General features: G+C 42.4%; 1 protein-coding gene across 1 annotated transcript in view; it reads left to right on the top strand.

Annotated features, from left to right (window-relative positions):
- Positions 1–19,706, top strand: part of NRDC (nardilysin convertase) — a 92,030-nt gene that overhangs the window by 66,568 nt on the left and 5,756 nt on the right. Inside the window, exons 15-24 of the mRNA XM_066376266.1 lie at positions 3,473–3,577; positions 5,514–5,637; positions 6,563–6,649; positions 7,752–7,871; positions 8,981–9,032; positions 9,949–10,099; positions 13,947–14,074; positions 15,599–15,761; positions 18,463–18,494; positions 18,739–18,877. Coding sequence (XP_066232363.1) covers positions 3,473–3,577; positions 5,514–5,637; positions 6,563–6,649; positions 7,752–7,871; positions 8,981–9,032; positions 9,949–10,099; positions 13,947–14,074; positions 15,599–15,761; positions 18,463–18,494; positions 18,739–18,877 — 1,101 coding nt within the window. The remainder of the gene's footprint in view (positions 1–3,472; positions 3,578–5,513; positions 5,638–6,562; positions 6,650–7,751; positions 7,872–8,980; positions 9,033–9,948; positions 10,100–13,946; positions 14,075–15,598; positions 15,762–18,462; positions 18,495–18,738; positions 18,878–19,706) is intronic.

Below are 19,706 nucleotides of genomic sequence, written 5' to 3'. Positions count from 1 at the left end.
GACAGACAGGCAGGAAGGGAGAGAGATGAGAAGCATCAATTATTCATTGTGGCACCTTTGTTGTACATTGATTGCTTTTTCATATATGCCTTGACCAGGAGGCTCCAGCTGAGCCAGTGACCCCTTGCTCAAGCCAGCGACTTTGGGTTCGAGCCAGCAACCATGAGATCGTGTCTATGATCCCATGCTCAAGCCAGCGACCTTGGGGTTTCAAACCTGGTATTCTGCGTCCTAGTCCAGTGTGCTATCCCCTACACCACTGCCTGGTCCAGCAAAATATTTCTTCCCAACCAAATTCTATTCTTCTTCTTCTTCTTCTTCTTCTTCTTATTATTATTATTATTATGTGAGAGGCAGGAGGCAGAGACAGACTCCCGCATGCGCCCAGATGGTGATCCACCCAGCAAGCCCACTAGGTGGCAATGCTCTGCCCATCTGGGGCCATGCTTGCAACCAAGTCATTTTAGCACTTGAGGTGGGAGGCCATGGAGCCATGGGTGCAGAAGGTGTGAGGAGAGAGAGAAGGGGAGGAGTAGTGAAGCAGATGGTTACCTCTCCTGTGTGCCCTGACCAGGAATCAAACCTAGGACTTACACACGCCGAGTTGACACTCTACCACTGAGCCAGTTGATCAGGGCCAATTGCACTACCACCGCCTCCTGAATTTGTCCACTGACATCATGTGGGAGGTGTATACAGACCCTAGAATAAGAACCTCTGATATAGAACCTTTCCATAGAGCATCTTGAAACCTGCCTTTTTTGGATCATTACCAAAGGTGATTCCTTGAATATCTACTTTCAGTAGAGAAAATTTAAGTACATGAAGACAAGGTCACAAGAACTATAAGCTTCCAGTTGCTATTGATTCCTATGTAATCTGCTTTATATACTTGTAGTCACTTGAAATTGAAAGAAACTGGATTGATATGCATTGAACCCATAAGTCCTGCCATCTACCTTACCAGGAGAGATTTTTTTTATTGTCCTTTCAGCTGTGTTGGCAACATGTGGACCAGAACTGTGTTAGGGAAGGAGTGGCAACAAGAATTACGGAGTAAAACCATAAGAGATGCCCAAACTCCTTTTTTAAGTGACTTGCTTTTTAGCATTGGTTGCATGAGTGACATTTTCTTTCTGTCTTTTCAGTTTCTTCTTAGCAAGGCATTTCAGGATTTTTGTATACTGACATCTCTCCATTTTGTACTTCATTTCTTTGACCTTTAGCAAAATTCATGAATTCTTTGATTTTTTTTTTTTTTTTGTATTTTTTTGTATTTTTCTGAAGCTGGAAACGGGGAGAGACAGTCAGACAGACTCCCGCATGCGCTCGACCGGGATCCACCCGGCATGCCCACCAGGGGGTGACGCTCTGCCCACCAGGGGGTGATGCTCTGCCCCTCTGGGGTGTCACTCTGTCGTGACCAGAGCCACTCTAGTGCCTGGGGCAGAGGCCAAGGAGCCATCCCCAGCGCCCGGGCCATCTTTACTTCAATGGAGCCTCGGCTGCGGGAGGGGAAGAGAGAGACAGAGAGGAAGGAGGGGGGGGGTGGAGAAGCAAATGGGCGCTTCTCCTGCATGCCCTGGCCAGGAATCGAACCCGGGACTTCTGCACGCCAGGCTGACACTCTACCACTGAGCCAACCGGCCAGGGCCTGAATTCTTTGATTTTGAAACGAGCCTAAAACATCTTAAATTAAAACCTTATCGGGCCTGACCTGTGGTGGCACAGTGCATCATGCGTCGACCTAGAACACTGAGGTCACGGGTTCAAAATCCTGGGCTTGTCCAGTCAAGGCACATATGGGAATTAATGCTTCCTGCTCCTCCTCTCCTTCTCTCTCCCCCCCCCCATCTCCTCTAAAATGAATAAATAAAAATAATAAAAAACAAAAAAGATAGCTTTTAAAAAAAGCTAATCAGTGCCAAGTCAGAACAAATCAGAAATGTCCATATCTCTGAACTGCTAAATTAACTCATGTAGCTCAGCTTATTTCATCATTACCTTTTTAAACAAAGTTGAAATGTCTCAATAAATACATACTTGAGGCCCTGGCCGGTTGGCTCAGCGGTAGAGCGTCGGCCTGGTGTGCAGGGGACCCGGGTTCGATCCGGCCAGGGCACATAGGAGAAGCGCCCATTTGCTTCTCCACCACCCCCCTCCTTCCTCTCTGTCTCTCTCTTCCCCTCCCGCAGCCGAGGCTCCATTGGAGCAAAGATGGCCCGGGCGCTGGGGATGGCTCCTTGGCCTCTGCCCCAGGCACTAGAGTGGCTCTGGTCAAGGCAGAGCAATGCCCCGGAGGGGCAGAGCATCGCCCCCTGGTGGGCGTGCCGGGTGGATCCCGGTCGGGTGCATGCGGGAGTCTGACTGTCTCTCCCAGTTTCCAGCTTCAGAAAAATACAAAAAAAAAAAAAAAATACATACTTGAACTAATTGCTTTTCTCTGGAAGATTATTTTCATTTCATAGGTTAGAGAGCTGTGGTTTAAATTGAAATATACTGATTAATATAATTTCTTGTATCAAAACTTTAATCACTCATTTTGACTTGTACATTAATTTGATTCATGGTTACAAATAACTTTTAGGTGATAGTGCTGCAGTTATGTTTGGTTATATCCTTCAGAAGGTTTTGGTTCATTGTTTTTTTTTTCCTTTGTATTTCTCTGAAGCTGGAAACGGGGAGGCAGTCAGACAGACTCCCGCATGCGCCCGACTGGGATCCACCCGGCACGCCCACCAGGGGGCGATGCTCTGCCCATCCGGGGCGTCGCTCTGTCGCGACCAGAGCCACTCTAGCGCCTGAGGCAGAGGCCAAGGAGCCATCCCCAGCGCCCGGGCCATCTTTGCTCCAATGGAGCCTCGGCTGCAGGAGGGGAAGAGAGAGACAGAGAGGAAGGAGAGGGGGAGGGGTGGAGAATCAGATGGGCGCCTCTCCTGTGTGCCCTGGCCAGGAATCAAACCCGGGACTTCTGCACGCCAGGCCGATGTTCTACCATTGAGCCAACCGGCCAGGGCCTGGTTCATTGTTTTTTAAAAAAAGAGAAAAAAGCCTGGCCGGGTGGTGGTGCAGTAGATAGAGCATCGGACTGGGATGTGGAGAAGACCCAGGTTTGAGACCCTGAGGTCGCCAGCTTGAGTGCAGGCTCATCTGGTTTGAGCAAAAGCTCACCAGCTTGAGCCCAGGGTCGCTGGCTCGAGCAAGGGGTTACTCAGTCTGCTGAAGGCCCGCGGTCAAGGCACGTATGAGAGGGCAATCAATGAACAATTAAGGTGTTGCAATGCGCAACGAAAAACTGATGATTGATGCTTCTCATCTCTCCATTCCTGTCTGTTTGTCCCTGTCTATCCCTCTCTCTGCCTCCCTCTCTGTCTCTGTAAAAAAAATTTTAAAAAGAGAAAAAAAGTATCTAAGGCAAATTAAGGATAATAATGAGGAGTTTCTGGTGTGAAATAATTTTCCCTCTTTACAGACAGATCCGGTTGAGTATGTGGAAAACATGTGTGAAAACATGCAGCTATACCCACTGCAGGACTTTCTCACTGGAGATCAACTTCTTTTTGAATACAAGCCAGAAGTAAGGAGATTTCCATTTCTAACATTTAAAGAAAGAGGAGGGTAGGAAGTGCAGAAAAGTACTTAAGAACTGTGGGAATAGAGAAAGCTTCATTGTATTTAGTCATGTCTTATTTGTTTAAATGGAAGAAATATGGTACCAATAGTTCTGTGGATAATTTTTCATGATTCTTATGTATGATTATGTTTTAGTAGGAGAAAATCAAGTCTGCTTTTTAGATACTATTCTCATCATTTTTCTAGTGTTGAAACATCCACTTAAAATAGTTCAAGTGATTCCTAAGAATTATGTGCTTTGGTTGCTAAGCATACTTAGAGAGTTGTTTATCTTCTCTTATAATTTTTATTTATTTATTTAGTATTTTTCTGAAGCTGGAAATGGGGAGAGACAGACAGACTCCCGCATTCGCCCGATCGGGATCCACCCGGCACGCCCACCAGGGGGCGACGCTCTGCCCACCAGGGGGCGATACTCTGCCCCTCTAGGGTGTCGCTCTGTTGAGACCAGAGCCACTCCAGCGCCTGGGGCAGAGGCCAAGGAGCCATCCCCAGCGCCCAGGCCATCTTTGCTCCAATGGAGCCTTGCTGCGGGAGGGGAAGAGAGAGACAGAGAGGAAGAAGAGGGGGAGGGGTGGAGAAGCAGACGGGCGCTTCTCCTATGTGCCCTGGCCGGGAATTGAACCCGGACTTCTGCACACCAGGCCGACGCTCTACCACTGAGCCAACCGGCCAGGGCCTTCTCTTATAATTTAATTGGAGATGCTGCATAATTAAATTTTAATCATTTTGAATGTATTTACAAGAAAAATATATGATTTTCTGAATTCAAAACATGATTTATAAATGATACTATATACAAACAAATAGTTGGTCAGGGTCTTTCCTGTGCCATTCCTGGGGAATATGTCATTTTGTTCCATGTAGGGTAGCAGTTCTCAGTCAGGGGTGATTTTGCCCCTCAGGGGATATTTGTGCATATCTGGAGACATTTCAGTTGTCATGGCTGGGGGTGCTCTTGGCATCTAGTGAATAGAAGCCAGAGATACTACTAAACATTCTGCAGTGCTAAAGGCAGCAAGCACCTCACAACCAAGAATTATCTGGCCCAAGACATTAATAGTGCCATACTTGAGAAACTCTGATGCAGGGTATTCCACAACTACTCATTTTAAAGAGGGTAGGGAAACTTAAAAGAAGAATCAGCAACCACACATTCTTGTCATAGCTGTAGAGTGGTTGTGCCCAAGTGTCCATCCAAGTGGTTTTTTCTGAACTACCATTTGTCATTTTTTCCTAAAGAAATGGTGTTTAAATGGTAGTTAGCATTTCAAATCTAACCCATAAAGTCTTGTTTTAGTCCTCATCATAGCTGAAGGATTATTGAAGAAGGCCCTACATAGGGATCAGTTTTTTACTGTTTCTTGGGTGTGAAGTGGTGGTTAAGGGTATAGTCTTGGGAATCATGTACAAACTTGGTTAGAACTTTATTTTTGCCACTTCTAGCTGTGGTATTCCATACAAATTATATAATCTTTATCCTGAGCAAATTATCTTTAACCACTGAAGCTGTGTTATTTTCTATAAATTTGGTATACCTTAGGGTTGTTTTCAGGGTTAAATGAAATAACGTGTTAAACATCATCTGACACATAGTAAAATCTTAGTGTTAGCTATTTTTAGTGCTAGTACTGTTACTACATATGCTTTTAGATGAATAATGCTTATATAGCATTATCAAGAAATATTTTAAACAACTGATAGACTAATGAAATTTTGTAAATTCGGGTGTTCGTGGACTATAGACATATTTCCATTAATGTCAAGATGCTAGGATCTTGGCGTGTCTAACATAATGTGATTCTGCCTTTTTAACAGAGATGTATAGGGTAAAGTTGTTATTGTTGCATGTCTCCTCCCCCACCCCCATCCCTTATTAGGTCATTGCCGAAGCCCTTAACCAGCTAGTTCCTCAAAAAGCAAATCTTGTTCTACTGTCTGGTGCTAATGAGGGAAAATGTGACCTCAAGGAGAAATGGTTTGGGACTCAGTATAGTATGGAAGGTAAAATATTTTTAATAATTGTCCTACGTAATTTAGGTATATCTGACTCTCCTGGGGATTTTTATTCCTTAATAAATAGTCTGATGGTTCCTGTGAGAGGAAAGTATATATATTTAGATTTAGATTATTTTGAAATGAAAATTATTTATATTTCTTTAAGGAATTATTTTCTGCTATGAGTATATTTATTAGTGAAAAAATCCTGTTATCTTGGTAGCTTGGGGGCAGTTTTTACTATATTTTAGAAACGTATATCTCAAACTTTTTAAGTGTGCATATGTATCACTTGGAGATCTTTTTAAATTCAGATTCTGATTCAGTAGCTCTGGGGTAGGGCTGAGCTTCTGCAATTTTTTTCTTTTTAATGTAAGTGGAGGGGAAATAGAATCTCACATGTGCCCTGACTGGGATCCACCTGGCAACCCTCATCTGGGGCCAAGGCTTGAACCAACCAAGCCATCCTCAGCACCCGGAGGCCGATGCTCAGAGCAGCCAAAGTATCCTCAATGCCCGGGACCAATGCTCAAACCAGTCTAGCCACTGCTGTGAGAAAGGGAGAGAGAGAGAAGGGGGAGAGGAAAGGGAAGAGAAGCAGATGGTTGCTTCTCATGTGTGCCCTGAACAGGAATTGAACCCAGGATGTCTGCACACTGGCCGACACTCTATCCACTGAGCCTATCCGCTCTATCCAACCAGCCATGGCCCAGATTCTGCAGTTCTAACAAGCTTCCAAGTACCAAGTGATACCATTGCAGCTGAGAACACACTTTGAGTAGCAAGAGTCTAGAATGCCTGGATGTGTCACTCATATCCAGATGTCTGAAGAAAGGAGAATTGATTTGTGAAGGCCTTTTGTTGACTAGTTTGTTATTGAGAGAATTCGGAATTGCACTTATTGGATCAGTTTGTTTTTCAATCACTACAGATGTTGAAAACTCTTGGGCTGAACTGTGGAAGAGTAATTTTGAATTAAATCCAGATCTTCATCTTCCAGCTGAAAACAAGTACATAGGTCAGTGAAATTGCAATCATTATACATAATCCCTCCATGTTCTAATAAAACAAATTGCATCTGTATAGAACATTATGTTTTATAAAGAACTATTTGAATCATATTTGAGTTTCCCAGTAACACTCTGGGATGGGCATTAATTACTCTTTTCTATTTTTTCAAATGAGAAAACTGAAGCTCAAAAAAGCAAAAGCAAGTTGTCCAAGACTATTCAGTTGGAGTATGATGGAAACAGGACTTAAACATAAAGCTCAGACTCTCTGAAGCATTTGTTTTTGCTTTTATATCATAACTGATCCTTTCATTCAGTCTATGTACAAATTGCATTATGTTGTCTGATTGTTTTAGTGTTTTTCATACTGCCGATTGCAAACCATTAGAGCAGGGGTCCCCAAACTTTTTACACAGAGGACCAGTTTACTGTCCCTCAGACCATTGGAGGGCCGGACTATAAAAAAAAATACTATGAACAAATCCCCATGCACACTGCACATATCTTATTTTAAAGTAAAAAAACAAAACGGGAACAAATACAATATTTAAAATAAATAACAAGTAAATTTAAATCAACAAACTGACCAGTATTTCAATGGGAACTATGGTCCTGCTTTTGGCTAATGAGATGGTCAATGTCCAGATCCATATTTGTCACTGCTAGCCCTAACAAGTGATAGGACGCGCTTCGGGAGCCGTGACGCATACGTCCCACGTCACCGGAAGTAGTACTGTGCGTGAGCGACACCGTACTTTACTCCTCTCACTGACCACCAATGAAAGGTGCCCCTTCCGGAAGTGTGGCGGGCCGGATAAATGGTCTCGGGGCCGCATGTGGCCTGCGGGCCGTAGTTTGGGGACCCCTGCATTAGAGGGTTGTGAAATCAACCTAGTAGGGTGTGATGGCAGTGCAATGAGTTGTGAAAGCATTAAAAAATCAATTAGAATGGAAAATAGCAAAATGTTTAATTACAAAAAGGGTATTATTTCAAGAACTTTTGTTTCATGTTTCACAAAGAAAAGTGACTTAGATTTCTGAAAACAAGAACCGATTTGTGGGAATCCTGTTAACATACTTGAATGAGTTATTACTCTTTTCTTTTGTTAGCCACGGACTTCATGTTGAAGGCTTTTGATTGTCCTGAGACAGAATACCCTGTTAAAATTGTGAATACTCCACAAGGTTGCCTGTGGTATAAGAAAGACAACAAATTTAAAATCCCCAAAGGTAAAATGTTTCCTTCCCAAAAAGGAGTGAAATAAGTGTTATAAATCTTTTTAGTTTATAGTGAACTTTTTTCCTTATGTCTGTCATCAACCCCCTCCCCCACCCCCTTCCCTCTCCATTTGAAGACTTTCCTAGGCTTATCTGTCAGATCAATATTGTGCTCCTGTACTATCAAAAAAATCCTTGTAGACACTACAGATTCTAGGAAATAAAGATTCAGGCCTAAAATGAAATTGTTTTCAGACATTTTTATTTCAGTTTAATGGAAACAGAGCCAGGTATTTAGCTGTCTCAGGGAACAGGTGGTACTTTTGAACATTAGTTTCAAAAAGAGATAGAATAAGAGTACACTGAAGGAAATTACTCTTAGACACCATAGCTTTATCCAGCCTTACAAATGTGAAATATTCTCCATATATCTCCCTCTACCATTTTGTTTTTCAGCATAGAGGAAACATTGTATACAGTTAAATAGCCTCTAAAATCCTGATCTTTAACATAGAAGCTCAAACTGTGTTGTTTCTTTTCCCTGTTCCTGTGCATAGCATAGGAATTTACTGAAGCAACATGGAATCAAAGGTTGAGTTTTGCTCTTGGTTGCCATTTAATCCATATCCCTAACCTCAGCCAAGTGTACTGGAGCTCTGAGGAATTCTTGAGATTATTGGGAAAGGATTTCCTCAATTTTTCTTGAATAGGTTATAATAGTTTTCAAAAATGTTCTTAACAGTTACTCAGCCTCCTTGGAAAGGCTCTGCTATAACTTTTTGTGAGCATTGGGATTGTTCCCTTAGTGTTACTGACATGTGTACCTCTGTGAACATTTTCTCCGGCTAAAGCTATTGATAAATACGAGTATGTGTAGACTCTCTGTCTGTTTGTCTGTATATCTGATCTTCCCCTAGGTTAAAGTGTGCCCTTTGGTCATTATTTGGAATGGTAAATCTTATTGTAAAGATCCTTAAGGATAAAAGTGTAATGAATTTTAAGAATTAGTAGCTTATTTCATAATTTTTAGAAAGCATGATTTTTGGAGCTGAATAGCAGATATGTAAAATATTTGAGGCGTCTGGCCTTTATTTTCTTACCTATGACCATTTTTCTTTCAGCATATATACGTTTCCATCTGATCTCACCTTTAATACAGAAGTCTGCAGCAAAGTAAGCAGTTGTTCTCTTTTCCAGAAAAGTATTTATTAGTGATAATTATTTTGTTTTCTTCTGAACCTTTCTGTTATTTTCTCTATCAGTACTTGAGCTATGCTGCTGATTTATGTATTTTTTCTGTGCCCAAAACAAATTATTTTAGTATCAACATTGTTAAAATGGAATTGTGGCTCTGCATCTCCTATATCTATTTGTTAAACAGGCTGATAGTGTAGGTTAGTCAAAGAGTTACTGGATTGAGAACAGTGCCTTGGAGATGAATTTGGGTTAGCTTCTAGTCTATAATGAAGACTAGTGGATCTGTTGATTCTGTATTTAGAGACTGCTGGAGAGTTTGATTTTGTATACTTTGTTCTTAGCAAATTAGTCATATAATTATGTAAATAACTGCATTGTAGGAGGTCAGAGAGCCTAAAATATTCCTGAAACATAGCAGGTGCTCAAGAAATGATAGTGTATTTTTCCTTTCCTTTGTGACTTAAAGTGTAAAATCCAACCTTAAAATGACAAGCAGCACTAACATTTACTATTATCCACTTTAAAAAATACATTGCTCTCATCCCTTCCCTCAGATTTTTAATTTGTCAGTCAGGAAACCTAGGCCACAGGAATAGTTAGAGCCTTTAGGACAGTTGCCTTTGATGCATTTTACACTTACTCCACTGTGCAGCATAAATGTGACCATTTTCTATGTGTGCATGAGATTAATAAGATTGGGAATATAATACCCCTGTGAAACTGAGTTCTATTAAGCAGTATTTTCCTTGAACTCAATTAGTATGTAGTTTACATTCTGGAGAAGTGACTTAACATCTTTCTAAAAGTGAATTTTCTTATTCTAAATCACAGCAACTCTTTTCATGTGTATTACTTGCCAATTAATGATGCTGTTTACATTTTATATTTTCAGTGTGGTCCTCTTTGATATCTTTGTCAATATCCTCACTCATAACCTTGCAGAACCAGCTTATGAAGCAGACGTCGCACAGCTGGAGTATAAGCTGGTAGCTGGAGAACATGGTTTAATTATTCGAGTGAAAGGATTCAACCACAAACTACCTGTAAGTACTTCAAGGGCTCTGTTTTTCTCATAGAGTGCTTCAGAATTTCTTATTTGTGTTTGTTGCCCGTGTAGCACCAAACAGAGGCTTGTGCATGGGATGCTACACAAGGAAAGGAGTGTTTATTAATGTGGATTATCATGTTTTCTTGGCTGATGACAGACAGCTATTCTAACTGGTCACAGCAAAGAGCAACATATATTCACTAATTACTAACAATGCATGCAACACAGTCGGTGCTTCAGGCTTGATTTCACTTCCCTTTGCTGTCCGTTTCTCTGTAGCTGACACTGGCATTTAGGACTAGTTTGAGCTTAATTTTAGGGCATACAGAAATAATAGATTTGAAACACTGATACATTTGCTTGACATATGTTAGAAGTCAGATGTTTGAGTCCATCCTTCCTCTTCTAATACTTTATCCCATTGTTTCAAGTATGTGTGCCTTGTTTCCTAGTTCTAAGTATATGAGCCTTTGCCCTGGCCAGGTAGCTCAGTTGGTTAGAGCATCATTCCGAAGCACAAAGGTTGCCCTTTCTATCGCTGGTCAGAGCACATACCAGAACAGATTGATGTTTCTGTCTCTCTCTCTTCCTGTCTCTCTAAAATCAACGAAATAAACATTAAAAAAATAGATTAGGTCCTGGCCGGTTGGCTCAGTGGTAGAGCGTCGGCCTGGCGTGCGGGGGACCCGGGTTCAATTCCCGGCCAGGGCACATAGGAGAAGCGCCCATTTGCTTCTCCACCCCCCTCCCCTCCTTCCTCTCTGTCTCTCTCTTCCCCTCCCGCAGCCGGGGCTCCGTTGGAGCAAGGATGGCCTGGGCGCTGGGGATAGCTCCTTGGCCTCTGCCCCAGACACTAGAGTGGCTCTGGTCGTGGCAGAGCGACGCCCTGGAGGGGCAGAGTGTCGCCCCCTGGTGGGTGTGCTGGGTGGATCCCGGTCGTGCGCATGCGGGAGTCTGTCTGACTGTCTCTCCCCGTTTCCAGCTTCAGAAAAAAAAAAAGAAAAAAAATAGATAAAAAAAAAGTAAGTATATGAGCCTTTTAGAAACAGGGTATAGGCAGTTACCAGGTTACAGACGAAAGAGATTCTATAGGTTTCTTCTTAAGTTGAATTTGTATGTAAGTTGGAACAGGTACATTTACCTATTGAGTGCAACTTAGACAGATGTTTTTGTCTTAACATAGTATTTATTTTTACCTTTCTTTGCATATAAATACTTAAACATTTTCAAATACAATCTTAAACACTCTTGGATGGTGCAGAAGATGATGGACTTGTAGGAGAGGATGGGACTGGTGTCAGAGAGTCAGGGTTTGAATTAGCAGCTGGAGTCAGTTTCTTTTTTTTTGTATTTTTTTTTTGTATTTTTTTTTGTCTGAAGCTGGAAACGGGGAGGCAGTCAGACAGACTCCCACATGCGCCCGGCCAGGATCCACCTGGCATGCCCACCAGGGGGCGATGTTCTGCCCATCTGGGGCGTCACTCTGTTGCGACCAGAGCCATTCTAGCGCCTGAGGCAGAGGCCACAGAGCCATCCTCAGCACCCGGGCCAACTTTGCTCCAATGGAGCCTTGGCTGCGGGAGGAGAAGAGAGAGACAGAGAGGAAGGAGAGGGGAAGGGGTGGAGAAGCAGATGGGTGCTTCTCCTGTGTGCCCTGGCTGGGAATCAAACCCGAGACTCCTGCACACCAGGCCGACGCTCTACCACTGAGCCAACTGGCCAGGGCCTGGAGTCAGTTTCTTGAGGTGGCATTAAGGGAGGTTTGTACAGAGCTATTCTTTTTTTTTTTTTTTTTTTTTGTATTTTTCTGAAGCTGGAAATGGGGAGAGACAGTCAGACAGACTCCCGCATGCGCCCGACCGGGATCCACCCGGCACGCCCACCAGGGGCGACGCTCTGCCCACCAGGGGGCGATGCTCTGCCCCTCCGGGGCATCGCTCTGCTGCGACCAGAGCCACTCTAGCGCCTGGGGCAGAGGCCAAGGAGCCATCCCCAGTGCCCGGGCCATCTTTGCTCCAATGGAGCTTTGGCTGCGGGAGGGGAAGAGAGAGACAGAGAGGAAGGAGGGGGGAGGTGGAGAAGCAAATGGGCGCCTCTCCTGTGTGCCCTGGCCGGGAATTGAACCCGGGTCCCCCGCACGCCAGGCCGACACTCTACTGCAGAGCTACAGAGCTATTCTTTTTCTCATCATAAATGGCCCCGGAGCATCTCAGGTCTGCGGTAACTGTGTGGTAAATTTTGGCGAATATCTCTGTATCAGAATCTTACTTCTCTAACTTTGGCATCCTGCTTCAGTGAACTGAAAAGCATCAGCTAACTCTTTTGTAGAAAACTATTTTGGTTCTAGAGTTTCAGGTCCCTGTTTTCTTCCCTAAATGCCATCATCTGCTGCTCTACTTCCTTATTTCATTGGTTAGTTCTTTGACAATGTGAGTCAAGTACTTCTATGATATCATTTTTACCGATAGCCAACTGCAGCTGAGTACCAATAGCCCTTGTGGCCCTCTCTGTTCGTAAATACGAGTTGTACGTAAGTTGGATGTCTGTAACTTGGGGACTTCCTGTATGTATCTTGTCAGTAGTCTGTCTTTTGGTGAGGAATGTGTTCCAATGTTGCTTTGCCAAAAACTTCATAAGAGAAAGAAATAATAATGAGGTGCTAGCTAAGAGGGTTATATCATTAATCACCAGGTAAAGTAATATAATGTACCCAACAACAAATTTTAAATCTTGGTTTCTGGGTAGAACATATATTAAGGTTTGGGGAACTGGGTTCATAAAAGAAAAAACCAGAGGATAGGACCTTGCAGAGGTTAGATCTATTCTGAGAAGTGAGATAGCCTTCATTCATAGCTTAGTAATAGCACTAGTGAGAAGTATAGTCCTCTCCTGTTTATACCCTCACCCCTATTGGTCTCCCTAGGGAACAAAGATTTGTCTTAAGAGGATACACCATGAAATATTTTACTTTTGTCAAAGGCCCACTTATAATATAGCTTAAGATACAAACAGATTAAAGCCTAATATTGTGATTGTCATTTGGGAGGTATGTTTTGGAATGACCTGGAGAGTTTTTCAAAGTACAAACTATAGAAAAGTATTTGAGGTTCATTTTATGAAGCTTACATAGTTCTAATAATTAAACCTGAGATAGAATATAAATATATAAAACTAGAGACAAGTTTTATCTGTAAACTGTAGGTACAAACATTTAAAAAATGAAAATTAAATCCAAAAATGTAACAAAAAGAATAATTCACTGTGACCACTTGGTTGTTCATTATTAGGAGGTTGATGAATAAACTATAAGTCAATGAGAAGCACGACAAACATACCTCAGAGTTTTGTGGGTTCAGTTCTAGACCTGCACAATAAAGCAAGTCAGAATCTTTGTGCTGTTTTCACTTTGTAAAAATGCAGCATCTGAAGCATAATAGAGCAAAGCATAACAAAATGAGGTCTGCCTGTATTTGGATATACGGTAATGGTAAATGTTGAAACATTATTGGATAAATTTGAGTGGGCGTCACTAATTAAAGGCACACTTAAGGTCAGTGAGGGTATGGATAAAATTATTTTCAAGTTCATTTGGAAGAAAAATATTTATGAATATCCATGAAAATTATAAAAATAGAAGAATCATTGCTTCAAATTTGACAGTTATTGAGGATTTTAGCCCCTGGTAATTCTTTGAGTCATCAGTACTTCTCTTTTGTCCCCCACAATGCCTATAACCATGCCGGGCCCCTGATAAAAACCAGTGGAAAATGATCCCCCCATCAAAAGCAAACTGTGTATTTCCATGCTTCTCTACTTAAAGTGTTTCTTTCTTTTTTTTTTAGCTACTGTTTCAGCTCATTATTGATTACTTAGCGGAGTTTAGTTCCACACCAGCTGTCTTTACAATGATAACTGAGCAGTTGAAGAAGACCTACTTTAACATCCTCATCAAGCCTGAGACTCTGGCCAAGTGGGTATACCTAGGATCAGCTTTTATTTTGAAGGCATGAAATATCTGTCTTCCTAGGGGTTAGGTATGGGGGCTGAGGCTATAGTTTCACTGTGACTGCTAATTTTCAGACTTGTTAGAATTATGCTGTGATTTAGGAAACCAGACCATAGAATTATAGGATTTCTAAACCCGGCTAAAGTGGCTATCCGTTTATCCATTAGTAGGACTGGAAGTAGCCTACTAAATTTTGTAACTAAGTAACAGTTAAAGAAGTGTTCTGGCTTTGTTGTAGCTCAGAATTGCCTCCTGTGGTGATTTCAGTGTGTTGGGTGCTGTAGATGAGTAACTGAGTTAAATTGCTTAATATATCTTTATCTATAGCAATTGTAGCTATTCAGAATTAAGCCAGAGTTCCAGAAGAGAGCAGAAAGCCTTCTGGGCAGTCTGTATACTAATGCGTACACTCTCTGCCGTAGGTAGTCCCCTTGCACTTTTCATCAGAGCCTAGAGCATTTGGGTACCTTTGTGTGTATGAGGGAAAAGTACCCCCTTTTAGGGGTACCCTCCACCAGCAGGTGGAGCCATTGTCAGAGTGGGGAAATTCCCGTCTGTACAGACATAGCCTGTTGTGTGTATGGTTTGCGAGCCCCTACTTGACCTCCTTGCTGGGTATCTATAATTGGTCAACAGCACAACCTGATAATAGAGGCCCTGCTTTTGATAGTTATAATGAGCTGATAAGTGTGCAAAATTAGGAAGCAGGGGAAGAAATAGTTATGAGTCAGACAGGTAATAACTGATTATCTGATCACAAACAGCTATAAAAACTAATAATCAAATATAAGTTGGAAAGCAGGGTTGTCTAGAACTATTGATATATTGAAAAATAGCCCTGTGTGTGCAGTTATTCCTGAATACTACTTTATTAAAATGTGGTGAAGTAATAATAATAATGATGATATAATAACACCTTTTTATTGGAGATTTGTTATGTGCTAGATCTAATAACTTTATATGTATTTACTTAATTCTCACCAAAACCCCATTATTATTTACCTTGTTTTACAAATGAAGAAATTGAGTCATAGGTGTTAGGTGACTTGCCAAGTTTAAACAGCTTAGTGTGGTGAAGGGGTGGGGCTGGGGACTTTCTGACTTTGGCCTAGAACCACTACCTGTACTATATTGTTACTTCAGTAATAGACATCTATAATGGGGCCTCCAGTAATTAATACAATGATAGATTTTAAATCAAACTAGTAATCATTTTAAATTGGTGTGTGACTCATCTGGCAACTTTACTTATGTAGAATACTTTATTTTGTAACTGTGAACAGATAAGTGAGTTGTACAACTGGCAAATCTGCATAAAAATTTATGTATGTAGTTTTAAATGTTCTTTGGTGATTGTTTTCCCATCTTAAATCGTGATAGAAATTGTCTCTCTTTAAACCATATCATCTATAGACATTTAACCAAATCCTTCTTTACCTTCAAGATTCATGTGTTACAACGAAACTTTTTTTACTGCCCTCTATACAGAGATGTGCGGCTTTTAATTCTGGAATATGCCCGTTGGTCTATGATTGACAAGTACCGGGCTTTGATGGATGGCCTTTCCCTTGAGTCTCTGCTGAGCTTCGTCAAAGAGTTCAAATCCCAGCTCTTTGTTGAGGGCCTGGTACAAGGAAATGTCACAAGCACAGTGAGTGTGAGGTGTTCTGTTGCTGTTGGGCAGGCCTGAGTGCCATGTGGGCACTGGAATTGCATTAGTTATTTCCCAGAGCTCTGTAGATTTGGCAGGCCAGCATTGTCATATAGTCTGTTTAGAAGGGAACCTGGCCCCTCTGATGCTGCCTATGTTGGGCAAAACTTTCTTATGGAGACTGCTGGTAAGGGTCTGGGACTTTGTATGAAATGGGTTTGGTAAATATATGGTACTGGTTACATTTGTTGAAGATTATGTATGGAAACTACAAACAGTTTAGAAATTAAAGTGGGGCCTGGGGAGTGGTGAGGGATGTATCTATTTGTGTACATACATACACATACAAAGGCAGAACTTGTATGTCAAACTTTTGTATGAAGCTAAGGAGCTTGGGTTTTATCCTGTAGTGAGTAGAGAACTATTCAAGGATTTAAAAGAGGATTTGTCATTAAGAAAGATCCAGACAGACCAGTTATGAGGCTGTTATAAAAGTGGCACAAAGGATGATTTCATTGTGTGTTATCTAGAGCGGTGATTTTCAACCTTTTTTGAGCTGCAGAACATTTTTTACATTTACAAAATCCTGGGGCACACCACCTACCAAAATGACACAAAATGACACTCTAACACAGTACATATTATACATATAGTTAATAATATAGTTTCTAAATGTATTTATACTCACTTAGTGTGAAACCTGGGCCTGTTTCGATGAACACAAAAGGGATATCCTGGCAGGAATGGTAGAAAGACACACACGAAGCTCTTCCTCAACAGTTCTCAGTCTGTCTCTGTTTTTAGTTTTTATCGCAGTCAAGCTTGAGAAGCTCAGCTCACATAGATATGTGGTTGAAAACGGGAGCAATGTCAAAATAGCTTTGTTGGCCAGAATGGGGAACTCCTTGGCGACAGATAACCAAAAACTGTCCAAAGGAAGATCAGCAAACTTTAGCTTTAAAGTTAGATAACATTGTGATGCATTGTATATCACCCTCTGCAGGGGCCTCTTTTAAAAAGAAAAAGGTCAAATATCTTTATACACCATCAGGATAGACATAACCAGCTGAGGCTGAGGCTTCATCTAGTGGTGGCAACATTTACCTCCAGTCCTGACCAGGATTAGAAATCGGGACCATGGGGAGGAGTAGCAGCTTCAACTACTCGCCACGGCCACACAATGACAAGTGCACGGCAGCCCAAGCGGGGACCTTCCTGGGTGTGGATGAGAGGCAGCCTACTATTGGTTCATCGCTAGTGGTCGGGATGAATCCTAGAAGGTGATTGGTCAGTGAGCGTTCCCTGTGCCTCCACTCTTCCTGTCGCTGATAGCTGGAGGGATTGTGAGGGGAATGTTTATGTTCGAATGGAGGCGGCTGGCGGCGGGCCGGATAAATAGCCTCCGCAGGCCGTATCCAGCATGCGGGCCGTAGTTTGAGGACCCATGTTTAATTTCCCCATGGCACACCTGACCATGTCTCACGGCACACTGATTGAAAAACACTGATCTAGAGTAGTCAAAGTCAGAAACACAAAGCAGAAGGGTGATTACCAGGGGTTGAGAGGTAAAAAAGGGGAGTTGTCTGATGGGTACAGAGTTGCAGTTTTGCAAGATGAAAAGTTCTGGGAGTTCCATTTCACGGTACTGTGAATATACTTCACACTACAGAACTGTACATTTAAATGGTAAGCTTTATGTCATGTGTTTTTCCACACACATATACGCACCAAAAGTTGAAGTGAAAAATGATGAAGCCGGAAGTTAGTCAAAATAAATAAGAGCTTAAGAAATAATGAGGTAGAGGATTGTCAGGGGAAGGATCTGGGATGAAGCTCAAATTTCTTGAACTCTTCAGTGGGCTGGTGAAGGAGGACAGTAGTAGGTTTGGGGGCATGTGAGGAGTTTGTTCTGACACATACTGAGTTGGATATGTCTTTGGCACCTTGTAACTGAAGCCTCTTCTAACCAAGAGTGCTTGATTGGGGCTCTTTTTAAACTGGCTGTTGACCATCTCCCATGGCCTCCCAGTTTCTCAGGACTGGCCCTTTGGCTGCTGACCTTCCTACTCCTCTATGTCTTTATCCTACAACCCCAACCAGCCTTAGTTTGTCCTGTCTGCAGTAAGTTTAGAAGCCTCGGCTCACAGAGATGAGCAGGAACAGCTGCCTGCTGCTCTGAGCGCAGTGGTGGTATTGGGTAGGGGCTTTTGGTGTGGAGGACTTAGCACCATATTTGCCCTGGGTAGAAACCACTTCCACTTTAGATATGACCTCACCCCTCTACTTAACCCTTCTTTTATCAGTAAGAAAACAAAGTTTTGAGAAGGGAGGAGATGCATTCACTTATATTATTATTTTATTTTTCACTCTGTGCCAGGCTCCAGGTTTCTAAAACAGTCACAATTGTTACAGAGGGCAGACTAGTGAGGTAAACTGAATTTGATCCCATGGGCAAGTGCCAGTGTACAGGTGAGCAGAGAGGAGGGAAACAGAAGAGGAGCTCTTCCATTGAGAGCCCCTTAGTGTTCAACAAACAATGCTAAATCAGTGACTGATGAGCCCAACGGGTAACAGACTCTATCTGCTTTCCTAATGTTATCCAGGGCCTCCCAAGCAATTAGAATATTGATACTAGTTGGTTCTGGGTGAAATTAATGTCAGGAGAGCCTGATGTAGTTATTTCTTCTCTTTTGCTTCCTAGGAATCTATGGATTTCCTGAAATACGTTGTTGAGTGAGTATTGGTTTGAGTTTTCTCTCTGGGAGTTATGTGTTCATACCAGCAGAAGGGCCTTGAGCCACAACTCAGTTTTGACTAAACCACAGTGGATGCTTCTTGTGTTAGGTTTTCTTGAGATTAGTTATGTAAACAAAGCAATTTAGAGAGGACTATGGAAGGCCTGACCTCTTTTTCAGTTTTTGGTTAGGGTAAGAGGATAGAGGCACTGCCTCAGTGACCCACACTGATTCTTTTGCAGCAAGCTGAATTTCATGCCTCTGGAGCAGGAGATGTCTGTGCAGTTCCAGGTGGTAGAACTGCCCAGTGGCCACCATCTGTGCAAAGTGAGAGCTCTGAACAAGGGTGATGCCAACTCTGAAGTCACTGTGTACTACCAGGTCAGTGAGCCCCTGTGCACACAGCCATCCTCATGGCTAAGCACCTTTAGGGCACTAAAGCCTGGGGGAGTAGTGACCCTCTGACCTCCTCCAAGGCCCCTTTGTAGTTACCTCTGTGGTTTTGTGCTTGGGGTCATTTGTCTTCTTAAAGCAACTACATTTAAAAATTGCTTTGGTTAGTAAAAAAAATGAAAAATTTTTTTAAAGTGAGAGGGGGGAGATAATGAGATAGGCTCCTGCATGTGTCCCAACCGGAATCCACCTTGCAACCTCTGTCTGAGGCCAATGCTGCAGTCAGCTGAGCTATATCCTCAGTGCCCGGGGCTGACGCTCAAACCAATAGAGCCACTGGCTGCCGGAGGAGAAGAGGGATAGAAGGGGAAGGGGGAGGGGAAGAGAAACAGATGGTTGCTTCTCCTGTGTGCCCTGACTGGGATCAAACCCGGTATGTCCACATGCCGGACGCTCTATCCACTGAGCCAACAGGACAGGGCCAAATGAATTCTTTTTAAATCACAGTGCTTCACTAAACAACCAAGCACTAGTCCAGAGGGACTAAAGTGTGGCTAGACAATCCCATACATTCTCCTGACAGAACCTCAAGTAACAGGAGGTTATTTGTTAAAAGGATAGTTTTGAAAATGAGACAAAAGTAAACATAGCAATGCAGTCAATGTACAACAAACAGAATGACTACGAGTTATAATTGAAGGTTTCAAAGCACCTGAGAGAGAGGATTTATCACCTCTATTTTATGAGTGATGAACCTGAGGTCCACAGTCCCTTATTTCCCTGAAGTCATACCAGATGGAGCTATAATTTATTCCTT

Source organism: Saccopteryx leptura, chromosome 3, assembly GCF_036850995.1.
Source record: "Saccopteryx leptura isolate mSacLep1 chromosome 3, mSacLep1_pri_phased_curated, whole genome shotgun sequence".
NCBI lineage: Eukaryota > Metazoa > Chordata > Mammalia > Chiroptera > Emballonuridae > Saccopteryx > Saccopteryx leptura.
The sequence above is the reverse complement of the archived record's forward strand: the minus strand, read 5'-3'. Positions and strand labels throughout refer to the sequence as shown.